This window comes from Cuculus canorus, chromosome 12 (genome assembly GCF_017976375.1).
Source record: "Cuculus canorus isolate bCucCan1 chromosome 12, bCucCan1.pri, whole genome shotgun sequence".
NCBI classification, from domain to species: domain Eukaryota; kingdom Metazoa; phylum Chordata; class Aves; order Cuculiformes; family Cuculidae; genus Cuculus; species Cuculus canorus.
In genome coordinates, this window is record NC_071412.1 from 10,161,173 (window position 1) to 10,174,929 (window position 13,757).

Below are 13,757 nucleotides of genomic sequence, written 5' to 3' on the forward strand. Positions count from 1 at the left end.
CCCAGTAGGATCTGGCCCTCTTGTTTTCAAGTGAGGTTTTACCAATCCTGCTTCTGCAGCCTGAAGGATTTCAAATGTTACCATGCCCAGCTGCATTGCAGACACCGCAAGCAGGAACTATCTAGAGCATGAACTTAAGAAACCTTGTGCGAAAACAAAAACCAATTTCCCTGTCTGGGCCTGTTCAAACGCTGGACTTGGCTGCTGTGTGAACCTAGTGCATATCAGCCATTTTTTTCCATTGCCCTAACTGAAAAAAAGGTTTCTGGCTCAGCGTGCATATATGCTTGTTGAAGTCTTTGAGAAATGTCCTTCTAAAATTAGGTCATTGGCTCCCCTTTTCCTTTGTCATTGCTTGCCAGTTTGGAGTGGTCATAGTCTGGTCCTTTTTTGCGAGTTATTGTGCCACGTACAGTCTGTATGTCTCTGGGGTCCACTTGAAAGTGTTCAGATAAATGTTTTTGCACTGCCCCCTTTCTGTCCTTGTCATGGATTGCTATTCAATGCTAGAGCACAGTAAATTAGTAGAAGCGAAAACATGTACTCAGACAGGATTTATGTTTGTTCTCTTCCTTTTCAGGAACAACAGTGTGATCCTGGCTGATGAAATGGGCCTGGGCAAAACAATTCAGACAATATCGTTCCTATCATACCTCTTCCATCAGCACCAGCTTTATGGCCCTTTCCTGGTGGTGGTGCCCTTGTCCACGCTCACCTCATGGCAGAGAGAGTTTGAAGTGTGGGCACCTGAGATAAATGTGGTGGTTTACATTGGAGACCTCATGAGCAGGAATATGGTGTGTAATCGGAAATCAAAGAGTGTGAGGTTGGGTAGAAATGCTGAGTGCAAAGCAACAGCTTCTGTGTAACACGTGTGGCACACATTCTGCTGGAGAGGCGGGCGGATAATACTGGCAGTACTGAAGGCAGCTAGAGCTGGTGTAGCTGAGTGCTTGGGTGTAATTCGCTGCTGCAGGAAATTTTTTACCTTATTTCCCTTCTTAGAGTGAGCACAGGAATACTGGCTTCTCTCACAGGGTTTGGAAACCACTACTGCACTGGTCTGAAATGTGCTTCAGTAAGGAATATAGAGTGAAAAAGTGCTTGCTTACTATGTTCTGAATTATTAAGATGACGAACACAAATATTTTGAGTCAATAAGGAGATGGTATATTTATTTGGCGGAGGAGGGTAATGTCACAACAGCAAATTGTTTGGCCTTATTTTGTTACCTGGGCGAGGGTAGCTGAACCATGTGTGCATTCCATGGACACACTGAGCTTGTCAAATGGCACCTTGAACAAAAGGGTTTTGGACTTAGTTGAAGTTTCTGGCTTATAGCTACACTAATATAATGATTGTTAACTCTTTCCTTTTGGTAACATTCCTTGAATTTAACATTTGTCTCCTCTCACAGATACGTGAATATGAGTGGATCCACTCTCAGTCTAAAAGGTTGAAATTCAATGCACTTATCACAACATACGAGATCCTTCTCAAGGATAAGGTGAGTAATGGTCCAAGGATGTTCTTTAGACTTTCTCTCACTTGCAAAGGGGGAAGCCAGCCCCCAGCTAGTGAGTTTCACCTCTTTCCTCTGTGATGGTAGAAAACATGTAGCTACTGTTTGCTTTTGCTTGTAGAAGGAGTGTAGGACACCCTTATAGCATCTTCACTCTTGTATTGCACAGTTGTTTTATTATTTTTATTTTTAAGACACCAGGCAGACCATTAGCTGGATTATACCTGGTTTAATTTAGGCTAGTTAAGAGTTCAAAACATTACACTGAACTGCTGGCCACAGTTCTAACAGTATCTGGATTTTTACATTTAAGTGAAATCTGTCTGCTGAGCGCTCATCAGCCCTGTTAATGCATCACTGAGTCCTAGCAGAAAAAGCTTAATACTAAGATCCCCCCACCAAAAAAAGTCAAAATTCTTAGGTTACCTTAACTTCGTAGGTTTGTTCGTCTGCTCTCCTGCTGCCTCTTTGGTAGGACTAGTGCTACAGCAGGGCCCGAGGGCATGAAGAAAGGGAGTAGGGTGCTGGAGGAGGACTATACTTTCTGGGTAAAGCGAAAGTGGGTTAAAATAGGTATGCTCGCCAAAAGACTATTCACTGTAGCAGGAGTGCTATACAGCGTGGTTAATTTTCACGTTTCCTTTCTGGGGAGGCAAAACTACTAGTGCAGGCGTCTTGGTACCAAGGTTTTGTTAACAAGAAACTCTTTTGAGCCCAACTCCTCTGTTGGTGGGTCCAGCACCAGGGATTAGGCAGTTCATCCCGAGAAGCACATGCTGCAGTGTGTTCTGCCCATGGAGAGTGACATCTGCAAGGTGGTGGGGCGTGTCTGACTTAGCATCTCCTTGGGGCCTATTTTTCTTTATTCTTTTCCTCCAGGCTGTTTTGGGAAGTATTAACTGGGCCTTTCTAGGCGTGGATGAAGCCCATCGGTTGAAAAATGATGACTCTTTGCTGTACAAAACATTGATTGATTTCAAGTCAAACCACAGGCTGCTGATCACTGGCACTCCACTTCAAAATTCTCTCAAAGAGCTCTGGTCTCTACTGCATTTCATCATGCCGGAGAAGTAAGTCTTCTTTTGGTCCTTCAGAAAATACCTCTATATCCATTCTTTTCTGTTAAATAGACTCGAGAGAGTGCAGAATGACTGAAATCCTTGAATTAAATCCCTGAATTGAACTCTGTGGAGTTAGAGCAATGAAAGCGGAACGAACATTGGTGGGGAAAATCAGAGGTTAAATGACTAACACAAAAAGTATTTCTGGCAACAAACTGAATGGGGAAACCTAATCCATATTTTTCAATGTCTGCTGTCTTTGAGCCATCTCTCAAAACCTAAACTTGTTTTAAGCAACCATCTCAGCTATTTCTGAGCTTTCCAGTACACTGTGGTTCAGCCACCCCCGCCAACCGTTTTATTGCAGTCTCTAGGAGTATTGCTCAAGGACACTGCTGTCTAGCCAATTGTTCGTGTGTCTGCATTATTACTAATGTGTTACTCTCTTGAAGATAAAATCGGCTAAGACAAGCAAGCCCCCAAACTCACCAAAATTATGTTTGATTTCACAAGGAACTGTTCCCCAGGTCTTCTGCTGGATCACAGCAAGAGTGAAGGAAAGATTTGAAGTCTCCTAAACGGAGAAGAGGAACAGATCTCCTAGTTTTAAAGGAGCTGCTGAAGGAAGCAGCAATCTAAAAAAGCTTTCAGAGCAGTGTAAAACATAGTCCAGTTGTCACAGCCCTGCCCTAGGGGAGGGCACTGTGGAAAGCTCAGAAACTGCTGCCAGGTAAATGCCAGCAGGAGACAGCAGAGCAGAATACTGGAAATCTTTGGGATTTTGAGACCTGGGAGCTGTCAGTGTGGAGCTCGAAGATAAGATTTTAGGAAGGCACCTGAGATGTTCTAGCTTTACTATCAGTCTGTTTAGTTAGCCAGAGTGGAGTGAACCTTTTATCTTCCACTGTATCTCCATCAAAATTGATGATTCTCTGTCTTGTTGTGCAGGGGGAGCGTGTATGGTAGATAATGTTTGGTGTGATAAGACAAGAGGTACTCTGACTCCTCTTTGCTCCTCATTTCTGTTGCTAGATTTGAATTCTGGGAAGATTTTGAAGAGGATCATGGAAAAGGTAGAGAGAATGGCTACCAGAGCCTTCACAAAGTCCTGGAGCCATTTCTTCTACGCAGAGTGAAGAAGGATGTGGAGAAATCTTTGCCAGCCAAAGTGGAGCAGATCCTCCGCGTGGAAATGTCTGCTTTGCAGAAACAGTATTACAAGTGCGTCGTTTATTATGTTAGCAGGAGTGCCGGTAGAAATGGGCACATCTATCTATGTGCCTTGGGAATATCTTTCTGTGTACTTTGTCCTTCAGAATGCAACGTGGCAGCCATCACATTTAGCAGCAGGGGCTTTTTTTTGTGGGAGGGGAGGAATAGAGCACCCCACAAAATTGTGATACTGCTTAATATTAAACAATAATAATATTAAAAGGGAGGTATCAAGATTTCTAGTGAGGAAACAGCAGTATCCTGTAGAAGTGAAGAGAGATGGAGGGAGGGAAGTAGACTGATGCCTGAACAAGATGACCCTGAAGATTTTATTCCTCCCAGGCTCCAACATGCCCAGTCTGCACTGTGAAACAATTTGGACTTTTTATTTTCCTACCTGCAGGTGGATTTTGACAAGAAACTACAAAGCTCTTTCAAAGGGAACTAGAGGGAGCACATCTGGTTTCCTGAACATTGTGATGGAGTTGAAAAAGTGCTGCAACCACTGCTACCTTATCAAACCACCTGAGGAAAATGAGAGAGAGAATGGCATTGAGACACTGCAGGTGAATTTGGTCTTTGGTTACTGTTGTTTTTCCTTAACATTCTCCTTTCTTTGATCCCCCCACCAAGATAGGATCTGGTAAAGTTAGCTTCTGTTGTTTCTTCATTAGAAACAGTCCTCACAGCTGAGCCACTGAATCTTCTGCCCTCCCCTTCCACTGTAGGCAATGGTTTGTGGCCATCTAGAGTGGGAGGTGCGTGCAGTGTAAGATTTGTCTTGGATGATTCATTTTTTCTGTGGCCTCTGCTGTGTAAATCCAAGTTATTTGATTAGGGGCCTATGGGGGAAGCATGACGCCAAAAGAACCAGATCTCTTCATGTCTCTGTGTAGTATACATAAGGGTAAGGTTGGGAAGTATCAGGTGGAATGACGGTTACTTCTTCAGTCTCTTGTCAGGAGCAGTGGAAAGCTAATTCTCTTGGACAAGCTGCTAACCAGGCTGCGGGAGAGAGGCAACAGAGTGCTGATCTTCTCCCAGATGGTGAGGATGCTGGACATCTTGGCAGAGTATCTGACTATCAAACACTACCCTTTTCAGGTGAGAAACATCAGCATGGAAAACAATGGGGTTCGCTTGAAAATTCAAGAAAATGCAGAGGGAGCCTGGGCATTGGGAGTCAGTTGAGTTTCCCTGAGGTTGGTGTCTGGAATTTCAGGTTACACTTACTGAAACACACTGGAGGGAACTGGGAAGTCCCTTCATTTCAGTGCAGCCCCATCTCTGCAAAACACCTCCTCTGACAGGCCCCTGCTTTGGTCTTTGTCCTGTGATAAACCCTGAGGAGAGAGGATAGCAAACACGCAGAGACCCTGGCTGGCAGCCTGTAATGGGAGCTGCAGTGTCACCCGCTGTGTGACCAGTGCCTGCGTATACCCCGCCCTGGCCCTCGCAACACAGCAGGCTAAGGCAGCACAGTTATTTTTAATTGGTAGTTATTTTTAATGATTAAATGCTGCAGGCAGGGAAGGGGGCTGTAGGGCTCTCAGACTAGGGTGCAGCAATTCTAGGCTCCTTTACCTTCTTTCTTTTATTATTACTGTTGATTTTTCCAGCGCTTGGACGGCTCAATCAAAGGGGAGATCCGAAAGCAGGCATTGGACCACTTCAACGCTGACGGCTCTGAGGTACTGCAACTGGGGCTGTCCTGCCTTAGGAGGGTCCGAGTGGGCTGCCCGAGCTGCAGGTGTTCATGGCTGAGATGCAGGTTGTGACTACCAAGAGGGGATTAATTTAGTTAATTTCTTTTTACAGAACCTCAGATACTTTGAAAGGCATAGATACAGCTAGTTTTGTAGCTAGCCATGTTACTTATTTTAAATCTCAAACCTCCAAAGAACAGAACTGCACATCACATCTCCAGAAAATCCCAAAGAGGCTGGGAAGAGCCAGAACTTATCAATTCTTTCCCCATGATCTGGAGAATGAGATGGTTGCTAAATGATTCCTCTAGCCTGAAACTTGTTTTGGATATGAAATGGCAGAGGCAAAAGGGAGATTATTAGTGTCGGCAGGCATAGAGTCTGATGTTGACGGTGAAAGTCTCCAGCGTAATAGGAGAGGGCATCTCAAGCCTCTCGTCTGGGCTTGCTGACTCACAGTGACTGGTGCAAGGCACTTGTTTTGTGCCAATCAGTCCAGCTGCGAGAAATAACTTTCCTCGCTCCGGAAGCTTGGACTGGAGGGGGATTTTGGCTGACACAGGAGATACAGCTAGATGGTACTTTGTTGTTGTGGGAAAGTTAACAAATAAAAATGAGGAGACAGCAGTGCAGGTGGAAAAGGAATGCCCATAAAAACTGCTTTTTCCCTTCTCTTGGGGGAATCCATGGCAGATCAGGCATCCTGGCTGTAACCTGGCATCCCGTGCCCTTGGGCAGCAACTCAAACAATCTGTGTTAGTTGCTGATCTCACCCCCAGCACGCTTCAGGCAACAAAAAGCACTGTGTTTGCCTGCTGGATTAGTAGGAGTTTGATGCCAGTGTGGTCTGGCCTTCAAAAACAACTCCAAGGTGCCCTTGTCCTGAGCTGTTTGCGTTGCTCTCCCATAATGATGCATGATGCCTTCTGAGCCCTTCCTGGAACAGCACCCCTTTCACCCCTGCCAGCACTGCCTCACCTTGTGCCTCAACTTACAGACCAGTGGTACTTAGCCCTGTGTGAGTAGAATGTGGACCAAAATCCTTTTTTAGCTTAAAGAAGCACAATTGCAACAGAGCCTTCCTGCTATTTCCTTGCATATCTTTGATATTATTGCTATTTTATGTCCACAGTTACAGGTTAACTCATGGATGCTTTTTTTTTTTTGCCCCTAAGGACTTCTGTTTCTTGTTGTCAACACGAGCTGGAGGGCTGGGAATTAATTTGGCCTCTGCTGATACTGTTGTTATCTTTGACTCGGACTGGAACCCTCAAAATGATCTTCAGGCTCAGGCTCGGGCTCACCGGATTGGACAAAAGAAGCAGGTCAGAAAAGTAACCTGGATCATTTACTTTGTGGCTTCAGTGTGTGTATCTAAATGAAATCCCACCTCACCAGAGCTTCTGAAAACATGGTCTTTTTGCACCTAGTCCTGAAGAAAGTACTGCCAATCCAAAGGAAGCTCAGTTAAAAGCCAGGAAACAAAAATTCAACCCATATTTGCCAGATCTTTCTGTTAGCTTTGGCTTCTGGGATGGTTCAGAACCAAGAACCCAAACAGGGGTATTGCAGTTCACAGCCATGTGAAGTCTATTCTTTCTTGCCCTGAAAAACTTAGACGGTAGACATCCATCTTTACTAGGGTTTCATTAGATATATGAAAAATTTGATGCTAGTTTTGACTTAGAGTGGTTGTTTCAGAAGATTTTTACTCTGTGCTCAGGCACACAACAAGATCTGTGTTAAAGAGCCTGATTTTAACAGATTCCCCTTAAGAACGTGCTTGTTTTTCTTATAAAAAACTGCATCTGTATATGAAAAGACAATGTCAGCACCCTTGTCTCCTGCAAAACAATTGAATGGTGTATCAGTGTGTCAGCAGATCATGTTCAGGTCTAGGAAATAGCTCTGTTCTTTTTTTGCCCTTCAGGTGAATATTTACCGCCTGGTCACAAAGGGTACAGTAGAGGAGGAGATCATTGAAAGGGCCAAGAAGAAAATGGTGCTGGATCACTTGGTAATCCAGCGTATGGACACTACTGGCCGGACTGTTCTGGACAACAACTCCGGGCGATCTAAGTAAGTGATTGTGTCAGGAGGTAGAGATGTCTGGTACAGCATATGGCATAACCAGCTTCACCTGTTGTTATTTCCCCAGCATGTGTTTGATAGGGTACAGGGCAGTAGGCTAATAAAAAATGGAAGCTTCCACTGATTTGTCTTATGCAGCTGTTGACTTGGACACATAGGATAAAGGCGACCAGAAATAAAAAACTAGTTTTAACGCATTACCTATTTTTCCTTCTGTCTTCCTCACAGAGATCATCCTGGTCTGAGTGAACCTGGTGGTGGTGGAACAGCTGCACTTTTGGCAGCAACCTCAGATTCTCCCCGTTTTCCCTGAGTAGATAGAGCTTGTCCCGCTTATGGTGGTTGTCTTGCTAGAGTAGGAAAGAGAATGAATAAAAAAGCTTTTTATACTTACTGATGGGTAGAAAAATGACTTCTTGCTTTAATTAGGGAAAACTTTGGTATGGTTTTGTGCTATAGCAATGCTGACTTAACAGCTCAGAACACATTTTCTTTTTTGTTTCTTCTTGCAGCTCAAATCCTTTCAACAAAGAGGAGCTAACAGCTATTCTGAAGTTTGGAGCTGAAGATCTCTTCAAGGAACTTGAAGGGGAAGAGTCAGAGCCTCAGGTAGTTTGAAAATGAAATCACTTATCTGTTTGTAGTCTTTTACAGGTATGAATGGGGGTTCATGTGTGTTTGCACCCTCTTTGTACTTGTCATGTACATGAGAGCAGATTGGTAAATAGGGTATGTGTGAGTCCAGAAATCTGAAGGAAGAGAGTTCTGGGACTTGGGGGATCAGGGACTGAGAAGAGCCTTATTGTTGGGGGTTAAATAGTAATGGGCACCAAGAGAGTCCCCTGGTTCCTGAGGATTCGTTAGCTAGTTATATAGCACAGTCAGCTGAAAGCTTCTCTCCCTGCCTTCTCTGAGCACTGCTTCAGGATCCTTTTTCATTTGTTCCCATAGAAAGGCAGGAGCCAGAACAGCGAGGTTAAACAGGTCACTCTCTCCTGACTCAGCGCAGCATTGCTTGACAGTTTAGTATCAAGTGGTTTGACCAGTTCACTGAACAGCCTGAGCAGCAGGGCTTCCCCTGAGGGAAACAGTCCACAGTTAATACACCTCGCTGTCTGGAAGTTTTCCCTGCTGCTAGCCTTGATATTCCTTTTCTTCTGTCCTGTCACCCTTATTTATTCTCTTTTGTACCACTTGAGATAGTTCATCCCTGCCCGTGAAGACACCCTGCAGATATTTGCACTTTATTTAGCTTGTATCGGCACAGTGTGTATTTAGCTATTGCACCCCACGAGTCTGTTCTCAGAGCCTCTTACTCCCTGCTGTGCTTGGCACCCTCCGCTTTATTAGTCTTCCTTTCTGACTGGTAGGAGATGGACATTGATGAGATTTTGCGTCTGGCTGAAACACGAGAGAATGAAGTGTCCACCAGTGCCACCGACGAGCTCCTCTCCCAGTTCAAGGTATGGACTCCTCGTCTCTGTGTGGGGTGCGGGAATGTGGCTCCCCACATCTTGCCATGGTGGTAGATCAGTAACAGACAGGACAAATCAGGCCTGATGAGAGGAGGAGACCTGTACAAGACAATGTGCTGAGGGGTTGTCAGGGTGTGGTAGCAGGGGAGATGTGTAGGTGTGGATTTCATTTCAAATAAGAGGTTTTGAAGGCTGTGAATGAAATGCAGAATTTACCAAATTTGGAAACAAAACGGATAACTTACAAAGGCTCAGCAGTACTTCTTAAACTGCACGTACTTCCTCGAAAGCTGTTAGCCCAAAGATGTGGCAAGGAACCAGGAATGTAGAAACATAGGGATCAATTATAAAGTACTTATGGAAATGTTGGCAAAACTCCTGTGGGGAAGGAGTTGAGGCTTAGCAGACAGCTCTGAGGTATTTCTGCCAGGGAAGGGAATTTCTAAAAGTGTTTCTTTGCTTATAAAAGGTGGCCAACTTTGCAACCATGGAGGAGGAAGAGACAGAGCTGGATGAGCGGTCCCAGAAGGACTGGGACGATATCATTCCAGAAGAACAGAGGAAAAAGGTGGAGGAGGAAGAAAGGCAGAAAGAATTGGAGGAAATCTACATGCTGCCTCGAATCCGGAGCTCAACGAAAAAGGTACTGCCCGTCTCAAGGACCCGACAGGCAGGAGGCAAGAGTTGGCAGAGGCAATGCTCAAGGGAAGCCTTCTTGCCATCTGAGTGTTTCCCTCCCTTGAAGTTGGTTACGAGTAAAGCACAGAGGTAGCACGTTTACATCTTCTTGGCATCTTGCATTGAGCCCATGGTTTGTAATGCAATGTGAGGGCCTGTACTAGATTTGGTACCATTCATTTTGTCTTATTGGGCAAAACAAAGTGAACCTGTAGTAAGCACAGGGAAAAGTTTCCAACTGTATAATGCAAATTTTACTGCAATTTATGCCATTTTCTGGATGTTTCTTTTCCTTGGGCTCTCTAGCAAACTGAGCTGCTCTTGCCTAAATGTGGCTTTTGCAGGCAAAGGGATGACATCTTCCCAATCCAATAGAAAGCAGGCAGCGCAAGGAATTTCTGCAGGGATATGGGACTTTAAGGGGTTATGACCTGTTCTCTGAGAAGGGAAACATTAGAGTGAGAACTAGAGAGAAGGATAACTCATTATGGATGGTTCCAGATTAATTTCTGAGGTGTCTTGGTTTTCAGAACAGCCTAAGGGTCTGTGACACAAAACCACAGTAATCAATGTGGATTAATGTATTGTATACCTAAGTAAAATGTAATTTTGAAACTGCTGGCTAGAAGGCTGTGAAGGGAGGATGACCACCAGAGTCTTAGCTAGCTGAAAACTGCAAGGGTGTACAGCTTCTCTGAATTGATTAGATGAGCTTCTGCATCTTCAGGAAGAGATATTGAGATATTTTACAATCTGCATGTGAAATAGTGCCAGTGTGCGGGAGGGACAGAAAAGGTTGGCAGATGAGCAGCTGTTAACTGTACTGCTTTTTTTCTGGTACATACAGGCTCAGACAAATGACAGTGAATCAGATGCAGAAACTAAGAGAAGGCTTCAGAGATCATCTGGATCTGAAAGTGAGACCGATGATACCGATGATGAGAAGAGACCAAAGCGCAGGGGGCGTCCTCGGAGTGTTAGAAAAGATACTGTTGAAGGATTTACTGATGCAGAAATCAGGAGGTCAGTGCTGAGCACAAGGGACGGTTCAAAAAACAAATATAGAATTCTCATGCAGGTGAAGAAAACCCCAAATTAATCCAGGAGGTGTTCAGCTGTAAGCATGTCAGTGATATAAATAATAGAGCTGGTTTACTGGACCAGCTTCCGCACCTTTTTATAATTGAGTTTGCTCCCAGCTGGTGACCTTAACCTTCAGATCTATGCAAAATGGACTAGATTGTCTTTAGTCAGGCTGCAGTGAAACTGGTATCTTCCTAAAATTAATTCTTGTTTTTAACTGCCTTTCCTGGGACAAGGGAATTGAGCTAGTTCCATATTACATGTGAGGTCTTAAGTACCATGAAATACGCAGCTGGAAAAGCTGAGGACTCTGGCCTTCCTGACATTTTTCTGGCATTAGTCCTGCTGATTTAAGCTTAAGTGAAAGGCAGGCTCTAGCAAAATAATCCCATGAAAAGCACTGGTCCAGTTGATCCCAGTGTTTATTACCCTTTTCTGCACTATGTCTCTGAAGTCAGCTAGGGGCTGAATTCTGGAACATTATTTTCTCACGTCTTCTAACTCTTGAGCCTTTCCCAAAGATCTTTGTCCTATGACTCTGCCTAGATGTTCAGCCAAAGATGGAAGAGAGGCAATTGTGAGTTTTCCTTGACTCTCTCTCTGTCTCTTGAGTTGATGTAATTTTAAACAGGAGGTGATCAGACTTTTTGGATTGTGGTAGCTGCCCCGTACCCAGCCTGAAACCATAGATAAGGTGTTGTGATGTGCAAAGTAGCAGCCGTTTGGGTTATAGTGATTATAGCAGAAAGAGGCTGAAAGAGCACAAAATGAAAAAAAAAGGGGGAAAAAAATAACTCGTTTAAAAAGTAATCTCTAATTGAAGCCATTGGGTCTACTCTCAGCACAAGGCGCTGCTCAGTTGCAGCAACAGTATCTGACTCTTGCTCTGAAGTTGTGTGTTAGCCACAGCAGTGATTTACACAATAAAAATATGACATAAAAATAAATAGCAATCCTTGTCTGCGGACCCCTGTGATGGATTGCACCACGTCTGGCTCTTCTGTGATGGTTGTTACAGTTACAGCCTGAGCATTAAAAAATTACTAATGACACTGATTTAATGCCTCTTTTCTCCTTGGAAAAATGAAGTTAATAATTACCAACATGGTCTGAGCCAATGCTTTCTTTCAGTTTTTTTTACGCTACAGCTATGACTCTCCTCTTTTTTTCCTCATCCAACATTCATAATAATGTTGTGTTCTTCTCCAGTTGAGGTCACAAAACTCTTTGTGGGGGTTAATGGATTAGGTTTCCCAGTCCTGAGTGATGCTTAGCTAATCAGTGTGGAATGTAAAGTTGATAAATATGGCAGGCTGTAATTAATATATTTAAGTGTATATGTGATATTGGACCTACTTTTGCTGGCAGTTGGTTTAGTTTCTGGTTTCTTTTTTTTTTTTCCTTAGGTTTATCAAGGCTTACAAAAAATTTGGGCTGCCTCTTGAACGGTAAGTCCCAACCTGGCCCTGCTCCAGAGGGTTATCACGAAGGGAACGTGGTGTTTCTAAGCACAGCCATACACACACTGCTCTGGGTGTTTGATACAACCTCCGCGGACAGCACAAAGCCTTGCTGTCGTGTGATCAGTAACCCAAGCACTGCCATACATTCCTTCATGTCTCCAATGATAGGCACTGATGACTGCTGGCCAAAAAGCAGTCTGAGCAGTAGTGGCGCCGGGCTGTACACAGCATCATCCTGCTGGCAGAGTCTGGCCCTTGGGGCATTTCCCCTCTGCCTAGAAAGGAGGGGGAGCAGCTGCCTCAACAGCAAGTGCTTGCCAAGCTTCTCTGTACATATTAGTTTCAAGAGTAAATTTGGAGCATCTTGCTCTTGCTGCCATATCCCTCTTGAAGGGGAGTGGGGAGAGGCACACACCGTCCTCTAGCATGTGTTTGTAGAGCCTTGCACAAGTTTTGTACCCCAACATAAATGAGGGAGGAAGGGAGATGGGCACATGTACTGTGTCTGGAATGCTGTAGCCCTTGCTGAGGTCTAAGAGCTGAGGCAGGGGTCCTTGCATGGATTGCATAAGAAATGACTGGGGTTTTTTTCAGTTGATTGTATTCTTCTGTTGTGAAACACAAGGCTCGTGTGTAGGTCTTGATGTTACTAACTTCAGCAAGGCAAGAGAAACAGCAGATGGCAGCTTTTGACCATCAAATGGAGTTAATATATGGAATTGGGAAGGCATGAAGGAATACTGGCCAATCACAGATCGTGCTTGTTGTTCCCAAGATAGACAGTTCTCACCTTTGCTTTAATACTAAAAAATCTGAAGGACTGGATTCCGGTATACTACATCTACACTATACTACAGCTGTTAGACCTAATAAAAGACTAGAACTGTGTTTTTCCTGCACAAACTGGGCTTGTGCAGATTTCGTACATTCATACACAGACAGCATTGACTGCTAAAAGCTATGAAGCAATTGCTCAGGATGTGACTGATATGCTGTATCAAATACAAAACTTGCAATTCTTTTTTCCCCCTTTCCCAGACTGGAGTGTATTGCCCGGGATGCTGAGCTGGTGGATAAGTCCGTGGCAGATCTGAAGAGGTTAGGAGAACTCATCCACAATAGCTGTGTGTCAGCAATGCAAGAATACGAGGAGCAGCTGAAAGAAAATCCAGGAGAAGGTAAGCAAGAGTGTTATGTGCTGCTACTGTGTTTTTGGGAGTGTTTAATGGAGCAGATGAGAGAACCGTTCCCTTGCTGGACAGAGAGACATGCTACACTGCAACTTAAAAGCAAAGAACAAGCACGCACTTAAACCATCCCATCTCTGCCAGGCAGCTCTCACCAACAGAGAGAAACCCCTGAGTCCTATGTTCAGACTGAAAGTGCCATTTGTGTCTGTTGGCTTCAGCTAAACATGATTTTTCTTGGGGAGAGTATGAAGTCGTCAGCTTCTTTAATGCTGGACC

General features: G+C 44.3%; 1 protein-coding gene across 14 annotated transcripts in view; it reads left to right on the forward strand.

The window, feature by feature from the left end:
- CHD2 (chromodomain helicase DNA binding protein 2) overlaps window positions 1-13,757 on the forward strand; it is an 89,779-nt gene that overhangs the window by 64,151 nt on the left and 11,871 nt on the right. For all 14 annotated transcript variants that reach the window (XM_054077561.1, XM_054077559.1, XM_054077558.1 and 11 more), the window contains 15 exons: window positions 581-797; window positions 1,418-1,507; window positions 2,402-2,592; window positions 3,616-3,804; window positions 4,199-4,361; window positions 4,747-4,899; window positions 5,415-5,486; window positions 6,677-6,826; window positions 7,432-7,580; window positions 8,105-8,201; window positions 8,963-9,055; window positions 9,537-9,710; window positions 10,593-10,768; window positions 12,235-12,276; window positions 13,330-13,469. In XM_054077561.1, the coding sequence (XP_053933536.1) occupies window positions 581-797; window positions 1,418-1,507; window positions 2,402-2,592; window positions 3,616-3,804; window positions 4,199-4,361; window positions 4,747-4,899; window positions 5,415-5,486; window positions 6,677-6,826; window positions 7,432-7,580; window positions 8,105-8,201; window positions 8,963-9,055; window positions 9,537-9,710; window positions 10,593-10,768; window positions 12,235-12,276; window positions 13,330-13,469 (2,096 nt within the window). The remainder of the gene's footprint in view (window positions 1-580; window positions 798-1,417; window positions 1,508-2,401; window positions 2,593-3,615; window positions 3,805-4,198; window positions 4,362-4,746; window positions 4,900-5,414; window positions 5,487-6,676; window positions 6,827-7,431; window positions 7,581-8,104; window positions 8,202-8,962; window positions 9,056-9,536; window positions 9,711-10,592; window positions 10,769-12,234; window positions 12,277-13,329; window positions 13,470-13,757) is intronic.